The following is a 24772-nucleotide window of genomic DNA, read 5'->3' on the forward strand; positions in this document are numbered from 1 at the left end:
GAATTGTCACAAAATCAGTACAGCACAATTCACAGAGCAAGCACAAATCAATGACTGAAAACAACACAGAACATACACCACAGAGAAGTTGAGAAACAGCATATTCTTTCATTCTACTGGAAAGCATACCTTTAGCTTGAGGAGCTTCAACTTTCTTAGGAACAGCAGGAAGTACTTTTTCTTTAGGGACAGGTTTTTTAGGAACTGCAGGCACTTAAAAAAAAAAAAAAAAGCGTTCAGTTTTAGGATTTAGAAAGTGCAAAACTGGCAAAGGAAACATATAACAGAAATGTATTATTGAAAAAGAAGATTGCACATGGACATATTCTGTTTATAAAACACAACATCTGAGCAAATTGAAGGAAATATTGAAGTTCTGAAGACTACAATAAACAATATTGTACCTTTTGCAGGTGGAGCCTTTTCTACTTTGGGAGCATATGGTAGTTTTTCTTCTGGAGCTGTTTTCTTGGGTACTTCTGGCACTTCAGGTATATTAATTAAAATAATATTAAATAAATCAAATTACAGGTGTTTTAAGACTACATCTAAAGGACTGACAAAACTGACACAAAAGGTACATAGCTAATATAACTGAAGTACAACCAAAACCAGATTTACTTAACAATCAAAATGAAATTTAACCCACACAATCAAGATGTTTAAGATAACAAGAAAAGAGTGATATTTTATTTAGGTATACCTTTAGGTGGTGGAGCTTCTTCTCTTTTTGGAACAGCAATTTTTTTCTCTGGGGGAGCTCTCTTGGGCACCTCTGGCACTTAAAAAAGATAAAATATAAGACAACTGAATTCTGCTTTTGAAAGATCTACTTTTTGAAAGATCTACTGCTTTTGAAAGATTCTGCTTTTGAAAGATGCCTTATAGAAAGGCATTTGTTTAGAAGGATACCAAGAAACACCACAGAACACATAAATAATACACTTAACATGGAAAGATATAAGATGATCAACAAATATTTGAAAAAAAATATTAAACTATTCACTGGAAAGTGTTTTGAAACAGATTTATTAACTGAAGAAAGAGCTGTTCAAGTATGTTACCTGACCTTAAAAAGTGTTATATATGTACAAACAATTATAGTTTAAATATATATATATATATATATACTTTTCTGACACAGGTAGGTTAAGAACAGCGACAAAAACAACAACAGAAACAGATATTTAAGTATAGTCCATCACCAAGTATACCTTTCGCAGGTGGAAGTTCTTCTCTAGGAGCAGGAACATGTACTTTTTCTTCAGGAACAGGTATTTTAGGCACTTCAGGCACTTTAAAGATATTAAAATGTGTTTCAGTAATCTTTCCAATGTTTTTGCGTTTGTCTTAGGTAAGAACAGACATATAACATAGCACACAAAGTCTACATACACTTATATTTAGAAGTTAGAACAATAGTACAGGACTGGTAAAAGTCCACTTTCAAAAGATGCTGTACCTTTTGCTGGGGGAGACACTTCCTTTCTAGTAACAGCAACTTTCTTTTCTGGAACGTGTTTCTTAGGTACCTCAGGCACTTTAGAAAGCATTGTCAAAGTGAGAGAACTTTAGTTTTTGTAACACTTATCCAGATTTCAGTGACGAAATTGCTTTATAAAGCATAATATCTGGACAAGCAGCTGAGCACCACAGCACAATACATTGTACAACCTTTTGGACATGCAGCATGTATTGTCTTTACTTAGGAGAGACAATAAAATACAGTATAAAATATCAACATTAATATTAATGTACTATCATCTTTCATGGCACTGTATTGAAGGAAAAACACTCTACACTTATTTGCAAAAGCCACACAATCTAAATACAAACAAGCACAAAATTGTTAGGAAAGGATACTGAGACACCTAAGCACTGTAAATAACGTTATAGAACAAAGCAAAAAAAAGAGAAAGGAGATAGTGCAGAGCCAAAACCACATAAACATTAAATTCATAAATACATTCAAGACAACTTAAAACACATATAATGAAAGAAAATAACTTTTTTTTTTTCTTTTGTTTGTTTGTGTCTAGGGCAGTAGAAATACCTTTAGCTGGTGAAACTTCTTTTGGGACAGGAACAGGCTTTCTTTCTTCTGGGACATGCCTCTCTGGTATCTCAGGCACTTTGAAGAGAGAAGTGGTGAACATTTAGAAGACTGAAAATATTTAGTAAATCACTGTAGGCTGCCTTCAACATGCTGGGTAAGCAAACACAGTATGTCAAAAAATATGTTGTTTTATCAGACAGATGCAACAGTCTCATGTAAAAAAAAAAATTCAAACAATTAATTAAAGCAGTCATGAAGAAGCAGAGGTTAGAAATACAGTAGGTATAGAACTTTTGGGAGTAGACCCATAGTGAAATGGAATGATCTGAATTCTAATATGCTGTTCTTTGGTAAAGAGTAGTACAGCCAAATAAGATGAAAGCTCCAAAAAATTAGCCACGTGATGATGATATTGTTCACCTTCATCATGAGGGATCTCTGGTTCTGCAGAAATGATCTCTTCTTCTTCTTCCTCCTCTGTGACTTCCTTACGTGCTGCAATAGGAATTTGAAAGATGTTAAATTTGGAGATATGAAATGTCAACATCTGTAGTAAATCTGAAATATTTTAGGAAGATACTATGTGTATCCAGTATTCCAAGGTCCACTGAAACACATACATTAATATGTTTAAAAAAAGGCAGCCAGAAAATTAACAGCATGTGCAAATCTGACAGTGAGTTTTGATTGTCAAATGAATTCAAAATGTTTTTAAAATCTTAAATATTAACTTCTCATTATCTACCTTCAGTTGGGTAAACAGCTTCAAAGAATCTTTCTTCAACTGTCTTCTCATGTTCTGTTGGCTCTTCAAAGAAAAGCATTTTAACAAGGTAAAATAGCTTAGATGTTAACGTCTGTTAATCTAAAGAAAACAGGCTACATAACACAACAAACAAAAAGAAGCAATGCATATTGAAATGTAAATGTACAATATGTCTAAATATGTAATTTGCCACATATAAAAATAGATTTAAAGAAAGTATAGCAAGGTAGATTTTTTTGTTTAGTGTTATTTTTCATTGTATTTAATTTTATTTATTTATTGGGGGGTGTACAGCTTTTTGGTTTTGTACGTACCTGTGACAAATGAGTACTCTTCTTCTCTGTGGACAGAAACCGACATCTTTTCTTCTGAAACAGTCCATGTTTCTACTGTCGGTACTTTAAAGATAGGATTTTGGTTTAGTATTTTATATCCTAGATCCACAGTAGTGGTAGAGAGCATTTGAGTTTTTACAAAATCTCTATCTGTATTATGTACTTAAATCTTAGACATATTTAGACAGTCAGTATTCACATTCTAAAATACTGAACACAAAACAAGCATAACAAGTAAAAATGTAGTATCTATTAAGTGTAAAGAAACAGACGCTTTTATCCCCAGAATTTAAAATATATGCATGCACAGACTTTCAGAACTGGTGTATCAGAATAACACCAAAGGCGTTTCTTCAAAGAAGTGTTGGGACACAGGGCCATTACTATGTAAGCATATGTCAGCAGGCAGAGAATACGAAGAGAAAAAACTAAGTCACACTGCAATATCCTGCCAGTTATTTAAAGATGAATCACAATCACAATCACAAATGCTTTAAACAATGCAACTAGTCACAGCATGACCAGTACAAAAAATTCAGGTACATAAACAGCCATACAAAATCACAAGAGATGCAAGAATACTCAAGGTGCTGATGAAAACAAAGCAGTTGAAAGATGTTGATCTGTACCTTCCTTTTTCATAACTTTTTCTTCAATGATCATTGAAGGTTTTGGTGGTGGAATTTTCTTTGTTACTGTTGACATTAGATTTGGTTAATCAGTCATATATTTGTCAACAAGATAAAAATAAATCTACAGCTATTTAGGAATAATGCTGAAAATACAAAACAAAACAAAAACAAACAAACAAAAAAAAAACACTTGACAAACATAATCAAGCTCAGCACCTAAGCCAGGCTCTTCAGAACTGTGCAAAGCAACAGAATGAATGTGTTTGCTTCACTGATTTTATTGCTGCCTTCTAAAGGGGGTGGGTAGCTCAGGTTATGACACAAGGTCATATTCTGATATATTCTGAATTCTATTCAACAGACTCCAGCTGCAGAATGGTAAATGCTATACAAGAAGAGTGAGTTACAAAGAGAATAAGGATGCATCCTTATTTCAAACATTTATTCAAGACACCCTGACAGACAAGTCAAGGTGGAAAGCTGAGGAAGACGGGGATTTCACATCTTGAGCTCAGAGTGGAACGTATTTTGTCACTTGATGTAAATCTACACTCCCTTCCTGTTTTAAAGCATTCAATGTTAATATCTACATTTTCTATTCCACCCCCCCCCCCCCCTTTTTTTTTTGTGTGTCTTCCTTTTACACAATTCAGCAGAAGCTTTTACTAGAGCTGTTTCAGGCTGAAAAATTGTTCAGATCCATGTTAACTGAAGACAAAGCATATGCAGATCACCTAAGTAACAACAACTGCAACTTTCATGTAAAGATGACACTAAACAGTATCACAGTTAAACAGTAGTTACCCTCAGCCCGTTTGACTTTTTCTTCTGCAACCCTCTGAGTGGTAATCTCAACTTTTTCTTCAACAGGTTTCTTGACAACTGTAAGTGATTAATATATATTTATCATTTAAATCATCTTGCAAATTATTTTCTAGGCATAGCATAAAACAGGTAGAACTGGATATCTCCCCCTTCTCCCTCCTCTGCTTAAGATGTGATAAACTTTGTGTATCCAATACATTACTTAGGGTATTGTTTGCTTTGTTTGCTACAATAATGGTAAAGGTACATGTGAAACAGGTGATATGGCCCACTTTCCCTGAGAGATATGCAGTGATTGGAGGATGCTTCTCAGAAGTGCAGCTTTCACTGGCTAGAAAGCACCACCCAGGGCCAAGGCTAATATATAGTGAGGAGGAAAGACAACCGAAGCTTAGATTGATTTTGCTAGCAATTCTTGGTTTGCTTCAACCACCCTTGCCAGTATTCTCTCTCTGCTGGAAAATCTGAGGTGGAAGAAGAGGAAGGTTTGCCATGCCCCTTGGTCATGTAACTGTCCAACATGAGGAAAATTTCTATTCAAGGAAATCTGAATAGCAATCACAGTTCAGCTTGAAGGGAATGCATTAGAGAGAGAAATTTGAATGTTGCTGTTAGTTTTGCAGGAAAGTCATACCTTTATGAACTGTTACTTCTTTCTTTTCTTTCTTTTCTGCTGTAATTGCTGGAGGCTTCTGCTCAGGAACAGGCATCTTAGGAACTTCAACCACTTTAAAAATAAAAACAATTCTTAATGATGCAAAATGCATTGTCTAAGGGCTTACTAAGGACAGAAGTAATTAGTTATGCAATTATATGATTATGAAGTTGAAACATACACTGAGTTTTGAAGATCTAACTGTAGCAGTAAAATTTTTCGTTCATTTCTGTGTTTGACATTTTCTCATCAGAACCATTTTCTGGTCCTAGAGGCATACACATTCACACAGAATCACACAGAATTTCTAGGTTGGAAGAGACCTCAAGATCATCGAGTCCAACCTCTAACCTAACACTAACAGTCCCCACTAAACCATATCCCTAAGCTCTACATCTAAACGTCTTTTGAAGACTTCCAGGGATGGTGACTCCACCACCTCCCTGGGCAGCCCGTTCCAGTGCCTCACAACCCTTTCAGTAAAGAAATTCTTCCTAACATCTAACCTAAAACTCCCCTGGCGTAACTTTAGCCCATTCCCCCTCGTCCTGTCACCTACTACCACCTTAGACAGTTAAAGCATACAAGGATTTGCAAAATTATCCAGTTATTAACATCAAAAAATTGATATCTGAAACATGTAACCTAAATCAAGTATATGTAGAATGCATGAAAATGATAGGAGAAATAACTAAAAATAACACATAACCTTACAAACTAGAAATTCACATTAAGTTTTAAAGATGCTCCAATCTGCGAAGTCCACTGGTAATCATATTATAATGTATCACTTTCTATCTGCACCTATATCTTGCCATACCACGCTCCTTGTATTGTCAAGTAGCAATCACAACTTGGCAGCATATTAAAGTTCAAACTGTAAGATAATAAAAACTCTTTTATACCTTCTTCATGAATGACTCGTGTTTCTTCATAAGCCACTTCTCTTTTCTCATAAGCTTCTTCCCATTCCTCTTCCCCTTCATCATAACCTTCTTCCTTGAAATAATAATCATGCTCTTCTCCATAATCTTCTTCCCATTCTTCATAAGGCTCTTTGGACTTTTCATATATTTCCTTTTTTTCTTCATGAATCTCTTCTTTCCTTGCCATAGATGTTATTTTGACCTCTTTGGGCTTCTCTGGCAGAACCTCAGGAACTTAACAAATAAACAAATAAATAAAATATAGCTTGGAATCTGCAAGGTGTATTGGATGATCACAGTTAATGAAATGATTTCTCCCTTACAGACAGTTTAAGTGCCTCTTCGCCCCTTTTTTTTTTTCCCCCAGCAGTCCTAATCAGCTTGGATTTTAAATGCGTATGTGTTTAACATATAGAAAGAAATCAAACAGACGTCTGTTCCAGAAGGTAAATTTACTATTCTTAAGATACTTTTTTTGTTGTTTGTTTTTTGAATTTACCTTTAGGTTGTTGGACGTCTTCAGGACCCTTTTTAACCACCTTTTTGGTGACTTTCTTTACTGAAACCTTCTTTTCTGCTTAAAAAAAAAAAAAAAAAAAAAAAAAAAAAGTAAAATTTTAATTAAAACAAACCAAAACAATGCAGTTATAATTAAACATATACATGCTATCCAAGTACTTTAAATATTCTTACCTGGCTTCTTCTCCTCTGGTGTTGGAACAAGAGGCAGAAGAATAGGAATAGGGGTAGCTTATGAGAAAAACAAAATATTTAGAATAAAGCCGTGGAAGTATTTCTTCAAGTCTTCTTGAAGAAATATCTTAGTGCATTTGGAAAACAGGCAGAGGAGATTATTTTATTGCAACTATGAATAAAAGGAAAAATGGTGCTCATTCTGACCATCCACTGTATCTGGAACAATATATTTTGAATGCGAATCTCCAGTCTACTGTTATTTGAACCCCAACCCTTCACAGCTTTGTTTTCTTTCCTGCCATCATTCTCCTATCTTTTCTGATAGTAATTCATCTAAATATCAATCTTTTCCCTCCTGCTGTCACTCCAAGCATTTACAAAATTGGCATGGAAATGTAACTTAGAAGACTGCATTTCTCAATCTATACTAAATGATTGAATCTAGCAGAAACATTTGTAATGTTTGTAGTCTGTAGAAGAATAACAGAGCCTGGGTAGAGAAGTCCACTGACAATACACATGCAAACTGTTTATTCTGTCTTCAAAAGACTTTGTTGTTTATTTTCCAATTATTATTATTGCTAGATTTTATTTTATTTTTCAAAATCACAGTTCAGAGAGTTTGTTTAAAAGGTATTTATATGGTAAAAATGAAGAATGATTATAACAGGAAAACAGAAATAAAGGGAAAGTGGAGTTAACAGCAGACTGACAGAAAAACAAGCTGGAATGATGGGCATTTTTTTTTTCTTTTTAAGAGACATAGCTTCATTCTTTTCTGTGTATAATTTTTATCTTTGATGCTGCAAAAGAAGTCTATTCACACCAATGCTTTCTCTTATAACATTTCTACAGGGAGAATCAACTAGATTTTATCACTGGAGCTGTCTAAGATTTTTCTCTGAGGTACCCATGACTCTGCTGCTTCAGTGATGATATAAAAAAGCACTATGCAACAAGTATTTTTTTGCTTGTTTTTTATCCTACCTTCAGCTGTTTTTTGAGGTGGAACTGCAACCTTGGCATCAGGAACATCTGGAAAGTCAAAATGTTTAACTGAATCAAAATACAGATCTGAATTTTCTATCCCCAAGATTAGTTCATGGGCCTTTATTTGTTTATATTTTAGCACACAATTATTGTAACTTGCTCCTCAAGCATAAGCAATCCCATGTATAGATAATTACTTTAATTAATCTTTTTATCTGGCCAACTTTGCACCGTTTCATTTTATTTATAGATAGATAGATAGATAGATAGATAGATAGATAGATAGATAGATTTGCGTCATTTTGGAGTAGGCTCTTTCTTAAGAACATTCAGAAAGGAAGGTCATTATATATCATAAGGAGATGATTGCTACCCATTTTTCTTCCTTGTTTAACTGTTCAGCTGTGCAGGTGATGTTGAATGTATTCATTGGTACCTCTTCATTGTTCCTCAGTCATTTAAATAAAAATATACTTGTTTGTTTTAATAGAATGTGGCTTCCCATATTGTACAAAATAAGACCAGACACAACCAGAACAAAATAAGACCCAGACCCAAAAATAATCACTGCTTTCAGAGTTATCAAAGTAGTCATTGCCACTATGTATAAGAATAAATAGTTCCTCATATGCATGGCTGAGGAATATTTTTTCAGACTGTAGGTTTCACTTTCTATAGCCAGGGGAAAAGGATAAAGCAGAACAATGCAATATATCTATGACAGATAACAGACATGATCTTGTGGTAATCTTGTGCATTATCTTTACCTGGTGGCTTCAACTCCAGTTTGATTTCTGCAAAAGAGTAATACATTTCTTTTAGAACTATTTGTTTTTCCAGAATCATGTTTCAAACTCACAAATTTATATGTAGCTAGGATCATAAATTTGTTTAGAAAATTCACTAACCTTTGGTTACCAGATAGAGCTCTGCAGTGCTTCTTGCTTCTCCCCTTGGTTCAAGACGAGCAATTACAGAATATACACCTGCAGCAGGCACAAATTTTCATATTTATATGCTTGTATCATTAGAAAAAAAAGAACATAAAATCACGGAAAAGAATGACATTGGCCAAAATACGCCATGATTTTTTACCTTCATCTTCTGCAGTAACATTGTGAATAGTCATATAATGACAACGACCTTCACTTCTGAAGCTGTACTTAGGACTCTCTTTCAGTTCAATGGGGCCTTTATACCAAGTCACAACTGCATCATCAAAAGATACCTCACACTCGAAGGTTGCAGATTGGTGTTCACTCACGACAATGTTCTGTATGCTCTTTGTGAACTGAATTGGTTCAGCTGTTTCAGGGACAACAAAAAAAAAAATCTGTTATTAACTAAGACCAGGTCATTTAGTTTAACTAATTCCTTCTCACTGTTTTCATAAAAATAGCTACACTATAATGAGATGTAATAACAAATAAGAGAAAAGGAATTCCATCTACTATGAAGTATTATACATAAGAATGAAGATTAGAAGATGTAAGAATAAAAACATAAGATTGTTGTACAGAAAATATACAAGAGAAGCCATTAGGGAAATCAAGCGAAGGTAAAGAATAATTATGGAAAAAGAGGAAATATGAGGAAAACAGGAGAGTAATAGGATAAAAGAAGTTAAAAGAAAGTATGACAAACAATTTGAGAGCAAGGGGCCATTAGTAATGATAATTTAGTTAAAAATACTAACTTACATGAATATGTCACATAATGTTCAAAGAGAAAGAACAACAAAATTTCTTGTTTAATCCATTTCCAAGTTCAAGGATATTTCTTTAAGAAATCCATTTTATTTTCATTTGTTCTGTTAATGGAACATCCAGCAACTCTTTACCACTAATGTAATAAAGAGATTCTACATCTTTTTACAAACCTTCAATGGCCAGATCTGCAGTTGTTTCTAGATTCTCAAGCTTGCAGGTATACTGTCCCTGGTCTTCTGTTCTAACATCCTTGATGATGAGTTTGTGTACTTTGTCGGAGACTTGTGTTGAGTATCTCCCTCCTATCTTAATGGGCCTCCCGTTTCTATACCACTGAGACTTGGCATTTGGGATAGAAAACTGACAAGAGAGCGTGCATATGTTTCCTTCCTTGAAAGTAGTGTCATGAAGATGCCGTTCAACTGCAGGTTCTATTAGCATGTTAAAATATATATATATTTTTAGCAGACATCAGACAATAAAATAATCAAAGAATTCAAATACTTAGTTCAAAAGTAGGCTTACCAATCACAGTTAGCCTAGCACTGGCAATGTGTGGTCCACACACTATTCTGAAATTTCCCTGATCTTCAAGCTGGCAGTTCTTGATCCTAAGTATGTGGCGATCACCTTCAATTCTAATTTCATATTTGTCACTGGAGTCCAGTTTCTGTGTTCCTTTGTACCATGAAAGTTTAATTTCTGGATAGTTAATTTTAATTTCACATTCAAAGATAGCATCCTCATCTGTTAAAACCGTCTGATTTTCAATGTCTCTGACCAGAGTAATAGGCTGAAAAATATTAATTTAAATTAGTTTCAAGTTCCCTGTTATGGGTTTGAATATTTCACAAATCAGGACAAAAATAAGTTACCTCTGTCTGTGATAGTCGTTGCTGAATAAATGATACAAGTTCATCGAACTCCTGTTCTTCTCTTTGAGCCTTTTCTGTAAGCTCAATTTCCTGTAATAAGACAGAATGTACTTAAAGATTAAAGGATCCTAAATGTCAAGCTGTCATTTTTATCCAACATAAAACTAGTTCTTACGCTTGCTGTAGCCATACTGTATCTAGCCTATCTTCTCATCTTAAAAAATAGCAACCAATTTGTCAAGACAACATACCTGGCCAGAAGGGCCATTCCTTCTTTTTCAGTTTGAGCATGCAAGAATTTGAGAACTAAAAGATCTAAACAGATACCAGAAAATCCTGTTCACACAGTAATATCACATCATGGACACCAAGTCTGTTCACAGGGGCTGTGTTACTCTTAAAGCCAATGCTGTAGTCACACTGTATCTTACCAATCTATGGCTTTCTTCCTCTCGGGTTTGCTTTAGTAACTCAAAGGCTTGCAGGAGGCCACGGAAATCAGTAATTCCATACATGCGAGCGTATTTCTCATATTCTTTAGGATCAACATTTTTGAGAAGTTCCAAGATATCAATAGTTTGATCTTCCTCATCTTCCTTTCTTTTTGTTGGAGTTCTATTCAAATCAATGACATAAGTTAAATATACAATACTTCATTTCTAGAAAGATGGTCAATGAAAAAATGAATCAACACAGAACTACTGTAGTGCACTCCTTTAGTGTAACCTAGTTAGGTGCTTCTATTTTAAGTACACAGTTATACTTTTATCATGAATATCAAAATATTATATCTTGATCTGAGAGGTTTAATCAGAAAGTTTTTCTGTGTTGATTGCAAAGTAATTATAAAATCTTTGCATATACCTTTTTAGTTTCCCCCTGACATCCCCTTCTATGACTTCTTGCTTCCTTTCTTCAACTTGTAGGTTGACACTCCTCTCAATTTCCCCATGTTGGTTAAAAGCTACACATTTGTACATGCCAGAATCCGTTTTTGTTGTGTCCTTTATTTCTAGTTTGGCTTCATCTCCTCTCTGCTGGATGAAAATACGACCTCCCTGGTTGAGTTGTCTCCATTTCCCTTTCATCCATTTAACATTTGGAATTGGCTCTCCTCCAACTTTTGCAATAAATGTTGCAACAGTCTCTACGGAAAGATGCAAATGAGGAAGATAAGTCTTTGCAGATGTTTCTATGACAACAGGACATAATCTCAAGCAACAGGTATAGACAAATAGAAGACATATAATTTTTTGAAAAAGAGTTCTTACTTTCCATGACTTTGATACTCTGAGGCTCTGACACAAAATAAAGTTTTCCCTCCACTTCTGCTTTCTTAGCTGCTGGTGCAGCTGTTGTTTTTTCTAAAATAAATAAGTAAAAAGAGTCAAATAATTAAACAGACTGTTTTATCAGAATCACAGAATGGATGAGGTTGGAAGGGACCTCTGAAGGTCATATTTTCCAACCAATCAAGCAGAGACACCTAAAGCTGTTTGCCCAGGACCATGTCTAGATGGCTTTTGAAAATCTCCAAAATTACCTGTGTGAAAAGGAATGAGTTACAAGATGAAACAAAATATTATGTGAAATACAAAAAAATGTAAAATATTTTCATATTTTAAGTAACTTGTATTTTACATTGCAAATGAAACTGAGCATTGTAGGACATGTTATGCTTTCCACTAACATCAGTCAGGTCATTTTTATTCTGCATAGATATGCAAATTCATAAAAATAAGAATTTTCTAAAATTAGTCATTTTTTCTAGTGAGGTGTTCTCTTTTCTGCTTCTGGAAATCTCACCCTCAGAGTTATTTGAACTTTTTGTAACACTGATCTGTTATTTCCCCCCCTCCCCCTTTTTTTTTTCCTTTGACTAGTTCTTAGCTCTGCTGCCACCCATGTAGTGAAAAAGATGCTGCTTCTACATATTACTGAACCTGCATATCTTGAATGCAAAAATACAAGACTCTACATGGAAGCTCTCATGCTTCAGCAACATTTACTTCTAGCTAAAAGTCCAAAACGTGTTGAAGCTGTAATAATTTTGAAACAGCTAACCTCTAAGGCCACACTATCAATAAAATTATTTTTGTACTTTCTTAAATAAACACCACTATTCCCATAAAATATGCAGACACAAGTAATTTTCACTTAATTGCATTTTTCTTAAATTCTGTGATTAGCTATAGGAACTAAATTCTTAATCTTGTTGGTAAGAATATGCTATTGATTTGACAGTGATATTCCATTGTTTATGTTTCTATTTATATATAAATTATTGTTAAATGTACTGTTTTCTACAGTTTTGAAAAGAACTAAAAGATACTAATTGCTTGCTATTACAATGTTAGTGTCTTTGTTCCACACAAAATGAAGTAGGAAGGAGTTTTAAATCTCCACCACAATCCTTGATTTTGTTCATGTTACTGTACCTTTAACAGTCACTTTAGATCTGCAAGTGTCAGTGCCAGCCATATTTGAAGCTTTGCACACATATTCTCCTGAATCAGATTTGGTAACTGCAGCAAGTTCCAGAAGAGCTACTCCATTAGCAAAGCTGAAGTTGCATCTGTCTGAAGCTCTTATTTCTCTTCCTGCCTTCAGCCACTGAATCCGGATTGGCTGTGATCCTTGGACATGGCAGCTGAGCTGTATGTTACCACCTTCCTCTGCTGTTGCTGGCTGAAGGGGCTGGTCAAAACGTGGAGGCTTTTTAGGTTCTGGAAGGTGAAAGTGCTTCAGTGAATTCTCTTTATCCTCTTTAATATCTTTATTGATGATTTGGATGAGGTAATTGAGTGTACTCTCAGTAAGTTTGCAGACAACACCAAGTTACGGGGAAGTGTTGATCTGCCAGAGGGTAGAAAGGCCCTGCAGAGGGACCTGGACAAGTTGGATTGATGGACAGAGGCCAATGGGAAGAGGTTCAATATGCCTAAGTCTCAGGTCCTGCACTTTGGTCACAACAACCCCATGCAACTCTACAGGCTGGGTCCAGAGTGGCTGGAAAGCTGTGCGGAGGAAAAGGACCTGGAGGTGCTGGTCGATGCTTGACTGAACATGAGCCGGTGGTGTGCCCAGGTGGCCAAGAAGGCCAATGGGGTCCTGTCTTGTATCAGGGATAGTGTGACCAGGAGGACCAGGGAGGTGATCATCCCTCTGTAGTCAGCTCTGGTGAGGCTACACCTTGAGAACTGCATTCAGTTTTGGGCCTCTCACTACAAGAAAGATATTGAGGCTCTAGAGCATGTCCAGAGAAAGGGCTATGAAGCTGGTGAAGGGCCTGGAACATGAGTCCTCTGAGGAGTGGCTGAGGAAACTGGCATTGTTTAGTCTGGAGAAGAAGAGGCTCAGGGGAGACCTTATTGCTCTCTATGTACTACCTGAAAGGAAGGTGTGCGGAGCTGGAGGTCAGCCTCTTCTCATAGATAACTGGCGATAGGACTATAGGGAATGGACTCAAGTTGCACCATGGGAGGTTCAGGTTGGTTGGAAATAAGAAATTTCTTCTCAGAAAGAGTAGTCAGGTATTGGAATGGATTGCCTAGGGAGGTGGTGGAGTCACCGTCCCAAGGGGTGTTTAGGGAAAGGTTGGATCTGGTGCTTATGGACATCGTTTAGTGGGTAATATTGGTGGTACGGGGATGGTTGGATCAGATGGTCTTGGAGGTCTTTTCCAACCTTAATAATTCTATGATTCAAGGAAGGAAAATATGAAGAACATCGGAGAAAAAGAAACACACGCAGTTCTTAAGACATAGGAAAGCAATGAACAAGGATAAGCATAAGTCTGAGAATATGAGTCAGTTTTAGAAAATAGAATTAATAACAAGACAGTATATGTTTTGTATGCAAACATGCAAGAAATGTTTTATATAATACGTTTTCTCCACAAAATAAGGACAGTAGCATGCAAAAATATTAGAATAACTAAAACACTTATTAGGCTGCAAAACTACATAGACACCTGTACAGAATCAAATATGCAATCTCCTACAATAGTATTAGGATGATGTGCCATGCTGCCACAACACATCATCAAAGCTGCACAAGCTTAGTTGTAATTGCACAGAAAAACTGTTTTTCAATAAACAAATAAATAAAATTAAAAAAGGCAAAATAAAAAAAGAAGAAAAAAACATCACATTAAAGATTTCAGATTTCAGTGTTTACTCTAGATCAGTCATAGCACATACTGAAAAAGAAGCTCCTACACACACACAAATTTAAATCACAAAATCAAAATAATTTATTGATTTTGTGGTTTAACCCAGTTTTATCATGTCCATCTCAGTACAAATTATTAATATTAAGGCAAACAAAAACAATTAAGCACAACACAATTAGTTTACTGGCTGTACGAAGTCATAAGACAGAAGCTATTTGCAGCTAACACAGAAAGAAAATCAAGAAGTAAAGAAAAGCATGATTTCTACTAACCTCTGATAACAACAGAAGATGTACACAACACGCTTCCTGCTTCATTGGACACTTTACAGGTATATAAACCAGCATCTGATTGCTCTACACTCTTAATATGCAAAAGTAAGGTATTGTTTTTGAATGATATTTCACAATGAGGACTTGAGTGAACTTCCTGATTGTTTTTATACCAAGCAGCAGTCAAAGGTTGAGAGCCAGCAACACGGCCCTCAAGTTTAAGTTCATTCCCTTCTGTTTCTTCTACTGCTTCAGACAATTTCTTAGTAAAAGTAGGTGGAGTTTTTCGTTCTGTGAAAAAAGAACATATGCACCAAAACTGAAATAAAAAATTCTAAGGAAAGTGTTTGAAGAAAAAAAAAAAAAACATTGGGGAATCAATAGTTGCTGTCATTTACATAGGATTTTTGTTTGTTTGTTTGTTTTAGTGAAAATACTCCAAGATCAATGGCAAGTGTCTTACTTGTACAGTCACTGTGTTAGTGGATTTTCTTATTTGTGAAAAACGACAGGAAAAAAAACACACTTATTTGATTAATTGATGATTGATCTAAGTCAAATGCCTTTAAAAACACAAGATTTTTTGATGAGTTATCAAGGAAGAAATAGGCCTGTATAAGCACAAAGGCTATAAAGAAATTTTTTTTTTCTTTATAGCACAAAGGCTATAAAGAAATTAGGCTGAAGAAAATATCCTTTCTTTCATTGTTAATGGTCCTTTCAATTTCTCTTTAAAGATCCATGTGTATTATACCATCCAGATAGATATTTTTGAGCTATACCTCAAAAGTTATGTTTAAAGTTTTTTCTCAAACTTTTCTTGCAGCAATAATGCCAACTTCCTTTACAATGAAAAGAAAAATTACACACAATGTATTATTTGTTCAGTACCTTTAACATTCAGTTGAGCTGTGCAAGAATCCTTTCCAACTTCATTGCTAGCATAGCATGTATACTTTCCAGAATCTTCCCTGTCAACTCTCAAGATGGTCAAATGGGCTGTATTTTCTACATAACTGACTTGATAGTTTCCTCCTGTTCTAATCTCCTGGTTATCTTTTGCCCATGTGACTCTAATAGGCTGTGTTCCAGAAATGTGACACTCAAAGTCAGCACTTTCTCCAATGATACCATCCAAAGATGTAATTGGAGTATCAAAGAATGGAGGAGTCTTCCCTTCTAAAGAGTGAAAGAAATTAAAAAGCATCACTTTAACATCACAATTTGCTTTAAATCTTTTCAAAATAAATATTATTTGTACAATATTTAATACACATATAAAGTAAAAGCAAGTTTTAAGATACTTCAATTGAATGTTTCACAGCCCACCAACCTGTAAGGACAAGCCTGCCACTAGAAGAAGCAGTTCCAATAGCATTGGTTGCTGTGCAGGTATATTGCCCAATAAGGCTCCTGTCCGTCTTCAAAATCCGCAGAGTTGCTACATTATCTATGAAGGTTGTGTGAACATTGTAGTCCTCTTTTACATGTACACCGTCTTTAAACCAAGATACTTCAATAGGTTCTGAACCAGCAATGCCACAATCAAACGTAACTGGTAAGCCAATGGTTTCATGAACATCTCTTACTTTTTGGGTAAAAGAAGGAGGAAGTTTACGCTCTGTAAGAAAACAGGTATTGTACCATGAGGTCTTTCAAAAGCTATGCACCTATTGTTGTACTCATCAATACTGTAGAGTATGATGGATTTTTGCTTTTAACTTATTAAAAAATGTTACATTTAAATGTACATCATTTAATTTGGGAGCTCAAGTGAAAAGAACACGGTGCATATGGATGCAAGAAAATATATAACCATTCTGCCCTTGTTTACACCCAGTGAGACTATTTAACCCTCAGGACTGACTAGCTAGCTTATGATCTCAGGACTCTTGAACTGCAGAAACAGTCAAAGCAATATCCTAAACGGGGAATGAACATGCAGAAGCTTCTATCACTACAGAAGAAATGTGGTCAGTAAGAGATATATTTAAGTTAGATTTACTGTTAGACCTTTGTTAATAGAACACATTACCACAGGTTATCTTACTGGTCAGAAAAGAATAGAGCTTTTAAAAATTAAAAGACAATCTTTGTATTTGAAAGAACAAACATAGGCCATTTTCCTAATTTTTAGGAAAGAATGATTCACCTTGAACTGTGAGCAAAGATGATGAAGCAGCCTCTCCAACACTGTTTTCTACTTTGCAGATGTACTCCCCACTGTCACTACTGTCCACCTGACTGAAAACCAGAGTGGCAACTTGGTTCTTAAAGTGCATTTTCACAGTAGCCGTTCCCCTCAGCTTTGTATCGCCTTTGTACCATGACACAATCATTTCTGGTGTTCCAGCAACCCGGCACTGTAAGGATGCTGAATCCCCAACAGTCACCTGCACTGGCTCCAAGGGTGTAATGAAATAAGGTGGTTCTGAAGAACAAACAGCACAAAAAAGGTATTGCACAATGACCACAAGTAGTTGAAATAACACTTGATGAAATAATGGTGGCTTGATGACGCACCTAGTATTGTGATTGCACCGTGACAATTATCTTGTCCAGAGTCATTTTCGATATGACAAGAATATTGCCCTTGATCTTCTAGTTTGCTACTAGGGATTTCCAGTATGGCAGATGTTTCTGTAGTGGTGATGCTACACTTCTCAGAGTGTTTTAATATTACTCCATTTTTCTTCCATGTTACTGAAATTGGTGGAGTACCTGTATATGTGCATTCCAGGAGTAAATTTTTCCCTTTCTCTACACTTAAATCATTCACCTTCTTCACAAATTTTGCTGGTTCTATAATGAACAATACAAAAAGATAAATTAAATAAAGCCAGGATATATATATATATATATTTTTTTTTTTTAAAGAAGCATAAGAAACAGTAGTCTGGACAAACCTTTGACAAAAAGATGTGTTGTGCAAGAAATCTTCCCTGCCTCATTAGAGACTTGGCAGGTGTAGTCCCCACTCTGAAGTGGGTGTACATCAAACAGCTCCAGCTCTGCAAGTGAGTCTTGCAAGGTTATACTACATTTGTGCCCTGGTACTAGCTCAACACTACCTCTAAACCATTTAACTTCCAGTGGAGGGGAGCCTTTGATGATACTCGTAAATGTTATGTTTGTCCCAGAGAAAACATTCAGCGGTTCAGGTTTCTTCATGAAAGATGGTGGTTCTAAGCATATAAATAAAACAGAGAAGAAGTACATTCAGCTTCTGATGAAGAGCATAATAATCAGAAATATATAACAAAACCAAGAATTAAGTCTTTTTGAAAACAAATTTGAGTCATCCAGCTCTGGCTTCTTATTGATACTGACCTCTAACACTCAAAAATGCACTGCATTCATCAGATCCAGCTACATTAGTAGCTGTGCACAGATAAGTTCCCATATCAGATTCCTGAAGTAGATTCACTTTCAGAGAACAGGTGTTGTCTGTAAGGGTAGCCTGATACTTGTCTCCACTGGTAATCTCCTGTCCATCATGAAACCAGGAAACAAGAATAGGTGGTGACCCATAAACTTTGCACTCCAGTACAGCAGAAGAACCCAGCTGACCATACGTTTCTTTCAGTTTTCTTGTGAAAGAAGGAGGTATAATACGATCTGCAGTTGTTTAAACATAAAACAAACAACAACAACAACAACAAAAACCTTTCAGTACAGGAGTTTAAAATACAGAGGGTTCTCAGTGTGTAATGAAACCCATTTATTTTGATGTATCTGCATTAGCAATCTGCTCCTGCTTGTGTAAAACACTGAAAAATAGTTGATGGTTAAGGAATCAACTTCAGGAATACCTTTGCTTTTTGCAGTTCTTTTTCATATGAAACAATATTGCACCAGTTGTATGGAAAAGACAAATGGATTAAAGTTGAAGAAATCAAACCCTTGCTATAACTCCTGCCCCTCAGATGCTAGGTAGGCATCTGTTCCTGATGCTTGTGACAATGGAGTGCCAAGCAGTCAAAGATTATACAAGCAGTGAGTCCCCCAGACTGCTAATCATGGGAAACAGTATGCTATCTAAAGGCATTATAAAAGAAATTTGGATCAGATGTGACTCAAAACGAGTAGTCAACTAACCTGAAACATGCACTGAAGCTGTGCAGCTGCTTTTACCAACACTGTTTTTCACCTCAAAAGTATATTCTCCACTATCTTCTAGTCCTGTATTGAGGATCTTAAGCCCAGATACTTTGTTGAAGAAGCTGATTTTATATTTATGGTCAGTAGACAATTCATTCCCATCTTTAAACCATCTAGCAGTAAGCTCTGGTGTGCCGTCTACTGCGCATTCCAGAGTACAAGAGTCTCCAGCTGTAACTTTCACGGGGCCTGGCTTCTCTACAATGATTGCAGGTTCTGCAATGAGACGCAAGTCACAACATTTTTAAAAACAACAATGCAATAGTAATTAGCACCATAAAAACATATTATATTTTTTATACGACGTTACCCACCAAGCACTGTAAGTGTGGCAAAGCACTCCTGAACTCCAGCATCATTTTTTATCTGACAAACATATTTCCCAGCATTGGCTGGTTCTGTGTTTCCAATCCGCATAGTTGCAATGTTTTCTGAATAGGAAATCCAAAGATTTTCACTTTCTCTAATGATCTCCCCTTTCTCTTTTAACCACAGAACAGAAATGGGCTGTGATCCTTCAACTGCAGCCTGCAGTTCAATCGACTCCCCAGCTACAACAGTGAGATCACTCAGCTTCTTCACAAAGGTTGGTGGTGCTATTTAAGAGAAGATATTTAACAGTAAAAAACACTCCAGGAGAGGAAATGTAGGAGGATATTAACTGGAAAAATGAAATTCCAAGAAGGCGACAGTCCTTATACAAACCTCTCAGTGTTACAGAGCCAACACAGGAGTCACTTCCCACATCATTTACAGCTTTACAGTGATATTCACCAACATCTGCAGTATCCACACTGAGAATGTGAATGCTAGCAAGGTAGTTCTCAGACATGACCTTGTACTTCTTGCTGCTCCGAATTTCTCGTTTGTCTTTATACCATGAAATCTGGAACGGAGGAGTGCCCTGAAGCTCACATTCCAGACGAATATCAGACCCTTTCAAGGTCTGGACTGGATGGGGCCTCTTGATAAAAATAGGGGGTGCTGAAACAAAGGAGTTAAATTTTGTGTTATTTGAGCTGATGATATTAAAGAGGAGAGTATTCAAGTAGCCAAACTGATAGTGAGCAGCAAAGGAACACTGTAAGTGAGAGATCTCCCACGATATAACAAGCAGGCTTGCCATCTTTTCAGACAGGCTTTGGTCTGTCTGATTAAAGAAAGTGGGATTTAACAGCTTTTCCACACAAGAGTACTCATACAGATAGAAAGGCAAGGGAAGAGCTGGGATTCTGACCTTTAACTTTCAGTGAGGTACTGGTACTAGCACTACCAGCTGGATTCTGAGCTTCACAACTGTAGTCACCGCTGTCTTCAACTCTGAGGTTGTGCATTTCAATGATTGCCACTGAATCCACAAATGACATTCGGTACTTTTCACTGGGGTGGATCTCAGTTTCACCTTTGTACCACATGACTTTGATTTCTGGAGATCCCCCTACTTTGCATTCGTACCTAGTGGACTCATGCTCTTTCACAAGTCTTGAGGAGTCTAGTTTCTTAATAAACCTTGGCGGTTCTGGAAAGCCAAAAATGGAAAATGATGTTTTTAACTGCACAGATTCTTTGAATAAACAGGTAAATATCTAACAGAAAATATAAACTTTGAGGACTTATGCAAACATTCTAATTTTGTAATTGCTGTTTTTTTTTGTTGTTGCTTTTTTTTCTTTTTTATTTAGATTTGAAATTTGTCCAAAATAGGCAGCAAACAAGTTCTCTATTTGCATTTTAGATAGTTTCTCCTTATTTTGTTTTCTCATTCTACTTCTCTATGTTCAGCTGACACGTGTGGTTTTCTTTAAGTAATATCCTCTTGCTGTACATGGGTAATAAAAATGCCTGATGGAAATTCAAGAATCCAAACTGTTCATCTAAGAGCTATTGTTTAGATAATTTAGGCTGAGCAACTGCTCTATAACTTAATAACTTATAGCAACTGCTTTATAACTTAATATGTCATTAAGAATTGATACAGTTGATAAGTGTATTTGAGTTATAATCCTCTGCACGTTTATTGCAAAGCCAAACATAAAGGTGCATATAAGGACTAAAAGTCAAGGATCACAGGTAGCAAATAGGAGAAGTTCAAAACAGTCATGCTGGGAAGAATTATGAGATGGTTGGTATTAGTGAAATTGGGTTTAAAGGTCATATGACTGGAAAGTAAACCAGATGGTTACATTTTACTCTGTAAGGAGAGAAAGAAAGGGAGGTTTGACACTTTACATCACAAGTACCATGCAGACAATTCAGATTCACAAGACTGAATGTTCATGGATCAAAGATAAAAGCAGTAAAACCAAGAGGTGGTAATGTGGGAACAAGTAACAAATCTCTCTACAGAACAGGATGAATTGCCTTTTTGTGTATCTGTAACTTGTAGGAAGAATATCTATTTTACTGTGGGTCACTTCAATCTGTGGGACATTTGCAGAACATCCTATGTTGTTAGTAACAAAACTTCCTTAGAGTTTCTAAAAATAAAAGTTACGTCTTGTTAACACAACAACTCTTGGAATCTCATTACTTTGTTATCAGATTTCATTTTGATAAACAGTTGATTTCCTATCTGCATACTAACAGTTGCTGACTAGTCACACACTAATTCCATTCCTTTCCAAAAATGTGAGTATATGTTAGTAAAGTACTTAGAATGTTAGGTAGTTTCTAGAACCTAAGGCAGGTGTTAAAAACCAGATTGGGAACACTAGATTAAAAAAAAAAAAAAAAAAAAGTGGGAAGTAGGGAGGTGTTGAAAGTCAATTGGACATAAGATCTTGATTCTACAAACAAAAGACTATATCAGAGATAAGACAGCATCTTCTGAAATTAAAAACATGCAAATCGATGCACATATGAGCTTGCACTTCCAAGTTTTGTAGGAATAGGCTGACAAGCAATGAGCAAAATTAATTTTACATCGTTGGGAAAGCTGTACAAAATCTGAAGAATTAAAGGAAAAATAATCCTTGAAAAAATAATAAAAGAATAATTTACAATTTTATGAATAAAGAGTTGAAGACTAAAGAGTTGAAGAGTAAGAAAAGGAATAAGGTCAGTTAGGATCATTTTATGTAGAATAATTCCAGTCAAATTAACCTATTAGTACTTTTATCGTTAATAATAAACAGAATTATGATTGTTGTGGAAATAAGCTTGAAATCTTTAAAAGAGCTTAGATTTCTTCTTACAGTATTTCAATTTTTTTTTTTATTTATTTTTAAAGTCAAACTGTGTAATAACAGCATCCCTATTTGCCATTGAGTCCACAAGACTCGATTATAATTCAATTATATTCTTGTAACATGTTTGATTTCCCCTCCAAACTTATACAGAGGGAAAAAAAAAAAAAGAAAAAAAAAGACAGAGAGAGAAAAGAAGAATGCCCTGAAACAACAAGGACATTTAAACTCATGCATCATTTCAGTAGTGTATTTCACATTTGTCCTTTAATAAAATCAGTAGGAATAAAGTATCCGGAACAGCTATTTATAAATCCAAGGTTCCCACCTACATTAAGGAAATTACAGTAAGGTACAAGTGTCACTTGTACCAGGACAGTTTAATCCAGTTATAAATTTAGACCTTTGAAAATCATAAGATTCACACACTATGTAGAGAAGTAAAGTGTTGGCAGAGCAGATATTTGTCACCAAGTCTGCCCTCAGATCCTTCAATTCTTCCTATTCAACAACAGGAGTTTTCAAATATTTTCTGGAACTGCACACCTGTTAAAAATACATTTAAGCCTTGTAAGTGGACTTGCTTTTTTCAGCTACCTTTCTCTCTCCTGGACAATTTAGCAAATGACACTACTAGAGAAAGAGTTTAAGGCAGACAGATTTTGCTGGCCAACAGTTATTAATAAAAGCACAACGGGGTACTACGTCAGAGTTAATATTTCAGTGACAGAATTCCCTTGATAAGACTCACTATACCAGACCAGAAGAAAGATGGACAAGCATTTAAGTTTTAAAATAACATTTACATTAAATGAAAGATCTCAACATGACCTCTTGTAAAGATTGTTAGTCTCATGTGTCTGAACTATTTAGGGCTTTTTGTGGGTGTCTGCCTTGCAAAGAAATGCCTGATGAACAGTAAAGATCCCAGCAATACCTTGCACAGCCAGCTGAGCTGCACATGCATCCTTTCCAATGCTGTTGCTAGCAGTACATGTGTAGAGTCCAGCATCTCCTTTACCCACTTTTAGGACCATCAAGCTGGCCGTGTTTTCCACCAGTGTCATCTTGTAGTTGCCACCTGGGCGGATTTCTCTGTTGTCTCTGGTCCATGTAATTCTCATAGGTACAGAGCCAGTCACATGGCACTTAAAGGTTGCACTTTCGCCTAGTGCCACATCAATAGATACTGGCTTGACATCAAAGAAAGGAGGTTGTAGATGTTCTGCAAAGAGGAAAGCACGGCAGAGCTCACCACTAAGCTCCCTTTAAACACACACCTGACCATGTCATGCCCACACTCCCTTGCCACCATGTAATGGGTAGAATAGGAGAAAGAGTAAAAGAATAAGACAGCAAATAGGTACAAAATATCTCTAAGTGTGAGCTACAAACCTGTGAGGAGAAGCTTGGCACTGGAAGATGCAGTCCCCAGAGCATTTTGCGCTGAGCAAGTATATTGGCCACAGTAAGCCATGCTAGTTTGCAAGATCTGAAGAGCTGCAACATTATTTAAGAAGGTTGTCTGCACGTTATCACTGTCTCTTAAAAGAACCCCATCCTTATACCAGGAGACCTGGATAGGCTCTGAGCCATTTATGCGACAATCAAAAGTCACTGGAGCACCAACTGTCTCTTGAATATCTTTCAGTTTCCTGGCAAATGTAGGGGGAAGCTGACGTTCTGCAAAATAATAATAATCATCACCATAAGTAGAAAGCTACCTTGTCAACCTAGATTTAATTGACACGGAACTTAATAAGAACCCCTTTCTGTAGACAACAAAGAGTGCCTACAAACTACCCCAGGAAAGAGTGGCCCCACGACCATCACCTTTAATGACAAGCAAAGCTGTGGTGGTAGCAAAGCCAACACTATTTTCTGCTTTGCAGATATATTCTCCAATGTCACTGTCCTCCACAGTAGAGAATGCCAGTGTTGCCACGTTATTCTTGAAGTGCATTTTGTAAGCTTGTGTTGATCTGAGCTTGGTGTCTTCTTTGTACCAAGACACCTTGATTTCTGGTGCACCACCTATCTGGCATTTTAAAATCAAAGGCTCGCCAACCTTCACCTCCACACGGTCCAGGTGCGTGACAAAATAGGGTGGTTCTAGGGGAGGAAAGAGCATAGTGAGCAGAGACAGAGCATCACTGGGGTCCCCTTGGGGATCAGGGGTGATGCATACCTAAGATGGATACAAGGCTGTGGCAAACATCCCCACCCGCCTCATTTGCCACCTCACAGGTGTATTCGCCTTCATCACTCTTAGTGCTGTTGAAGATTTCGAGAATGCCAGATCTGTCAGTAGTTGTAACACTGCAGCGTGGAGACTGAGCAATAGGCATTCCATGTCTTTTCCAGGTGACAGAAATGGGAGGGGTGCCCATGTAGGTGCTTTCCAGAACAATGGACTTCCCCTGCTCCACACTGAAATCACTTAATTTCTTCACGAAGACTGCAGGCTCTGTGTGGAGGCAAAGGTCAAATTGAGAGGGACAAATGTGGCAGGGCT

The 24772-nt window shown here is 36.3% G+C and overlaps 1 protein-coding gene across 3 annotated transcripts in view; it reads right to left on the reverse strand.

Annotated features, from left to right (window-relative positions):
• Positions 1 to 24772, reverse strand: part of TTN (titin) — a 243986-nt gene that overhangs the window by 146465 nt on the left and 72749 nt on the right. For all 3 annotated transcript variants that reach the window (XM_038182090.2, XM_072041024.1, XM_038182073.2), the window contains 41 exons: positions 24446 to 24724; positions 24091 to 24369; positions 23653 to 23940; positions 23195 to 23482; positions 20310 to 20591; positions 19778 to 20056; positions 19387 to 19668; positions 19010 to 19288; positions 18242 to 18529; positions 17818 to 18096; positions 17435 to 17713; positions 17064 to 17342; positions 16245 to 16532; positions 15803 to 16090; positions 14912 to 15202; positions 12904 to 13191; positions 11737 to 11829; positions 11330 to 11612; positions 10897 to 11080; positions 10466 to 10555; positions 10116 to 10383; positions 9761 to 10021; positions 8977 to 9186; positions 8790 to 8867; positions 8649 to 8675; positions 7879 to 7926; positions 6889 to 6945; positions 6695 to 6772; positions 6175 to 6429; positions 5249 to 5341; positions 4594 to 4671; positions 3787 to 3852; positions 3137 to 3220; positions 2802 to 2864; positions 2477 to 2551; positions 2054 to 2131; positions 1463 to 1540; positions 1215 to 1295; positions 704 to 781; positions 405 to 485; positions 130 to 213 (listed from right to left, as the gene is read on the reverse strand). In XM_038182090.2, coding sequence (XP_038038018.1) covers positions 130 to 213; positions 405 to 485; positions 704 to 781; positions 1215 to 1295; positions 1463 to 1540; positions 2054 to 2131; positions 2477 to 2551; positions 2802 to 2864; positions 3137 to 3220; positions 3787 to 3852; positions 4594 to 4671; positions 5249 to 5341; positions 6175 to 6429; positions 6695 to 6772; positions 6889 to 6945; positions 7879 to 7926; positions 8649 to 8675; positions 8790 to 8867; positions 8977 to 9186; positions 9761 to 10021; positions 10116 to 10383; positions 10466 to 10555; positions 10897 to 11080; positions 11330 to 11612; positions 11737 to 11829; positions 12904 to 13191; positions 14912 to 15202; positions 15803 to 16090; positions 16245 to 16532; positions 17064 to 17342; positions 17435 to 17713; positions 17818 to 18096; positions 18242 to 18529; positions 19010 to 19288; positions 19387 to 19668; positions 19778 to 20056; positions 20310 to 20591; positions 23195 to 23482; positions 23653 to 23940; positions 24091 to 24369; positions 24446 to 24724 — 7407 coding nt within the window. The remainder of the gene's footprint in view (positions 1 to 129; positions 214 to 404; positions 486 to 703; positions 782 to 1214; positions 1296 to 1462; positions 1541 to 2053; positions 2132 to 2476; positions 2552 to 2801; positions 2865 to 3136; positions 3221 to 3786; positions 3853 to 4593; positions 4672 to 5248; positions 5342 to 6174; positions 6430 to 6694; positions 6773 to 6888; positions 6946 to 7878; positions 7927 to 8648; positions 8676 to 8789; positions 8868 to 8976; positions 9187 to 9760; positions 10022 to 10115; positions 10384 to 10465; positions 10556 to 10896; positions 11081 to 11329; positions 11613 to 11736; positions 11830 to 12903; positions 13192 to 14911; positions 15203 to 15802; positions 16091 to 16244; positions 16533 to 17063; positions 17343 to 17434; positions 17714 to 17817; positions 18097 to 18241; positions 18530 to 19009; positions 19289 to 19386; positions 19669 to 19777; positions 20057 to 20309; positions 20592 to 23194; positions 23483 to 23652; positions 23941 to 24090; positions 24370 to 24445; positions 24725 to 24772) is intronic.

Source organism: Anas platyrhynchos, chromosome 7, assembly GCF_047663525.1.
Source record: "Anas platyrhynchos isolate ZD024472 breed Pekin duck chromosome 7, IASCAAS_PekinDuck_T2T, whole genome shotgun sequence".
Classification (NCBI taxonomy): domain Eukaryota; kingdom Metazoa; phylum Chordata; class Aves; order Anseriformes; family Anatidae; genus Anas; species Anas platyrhynchos.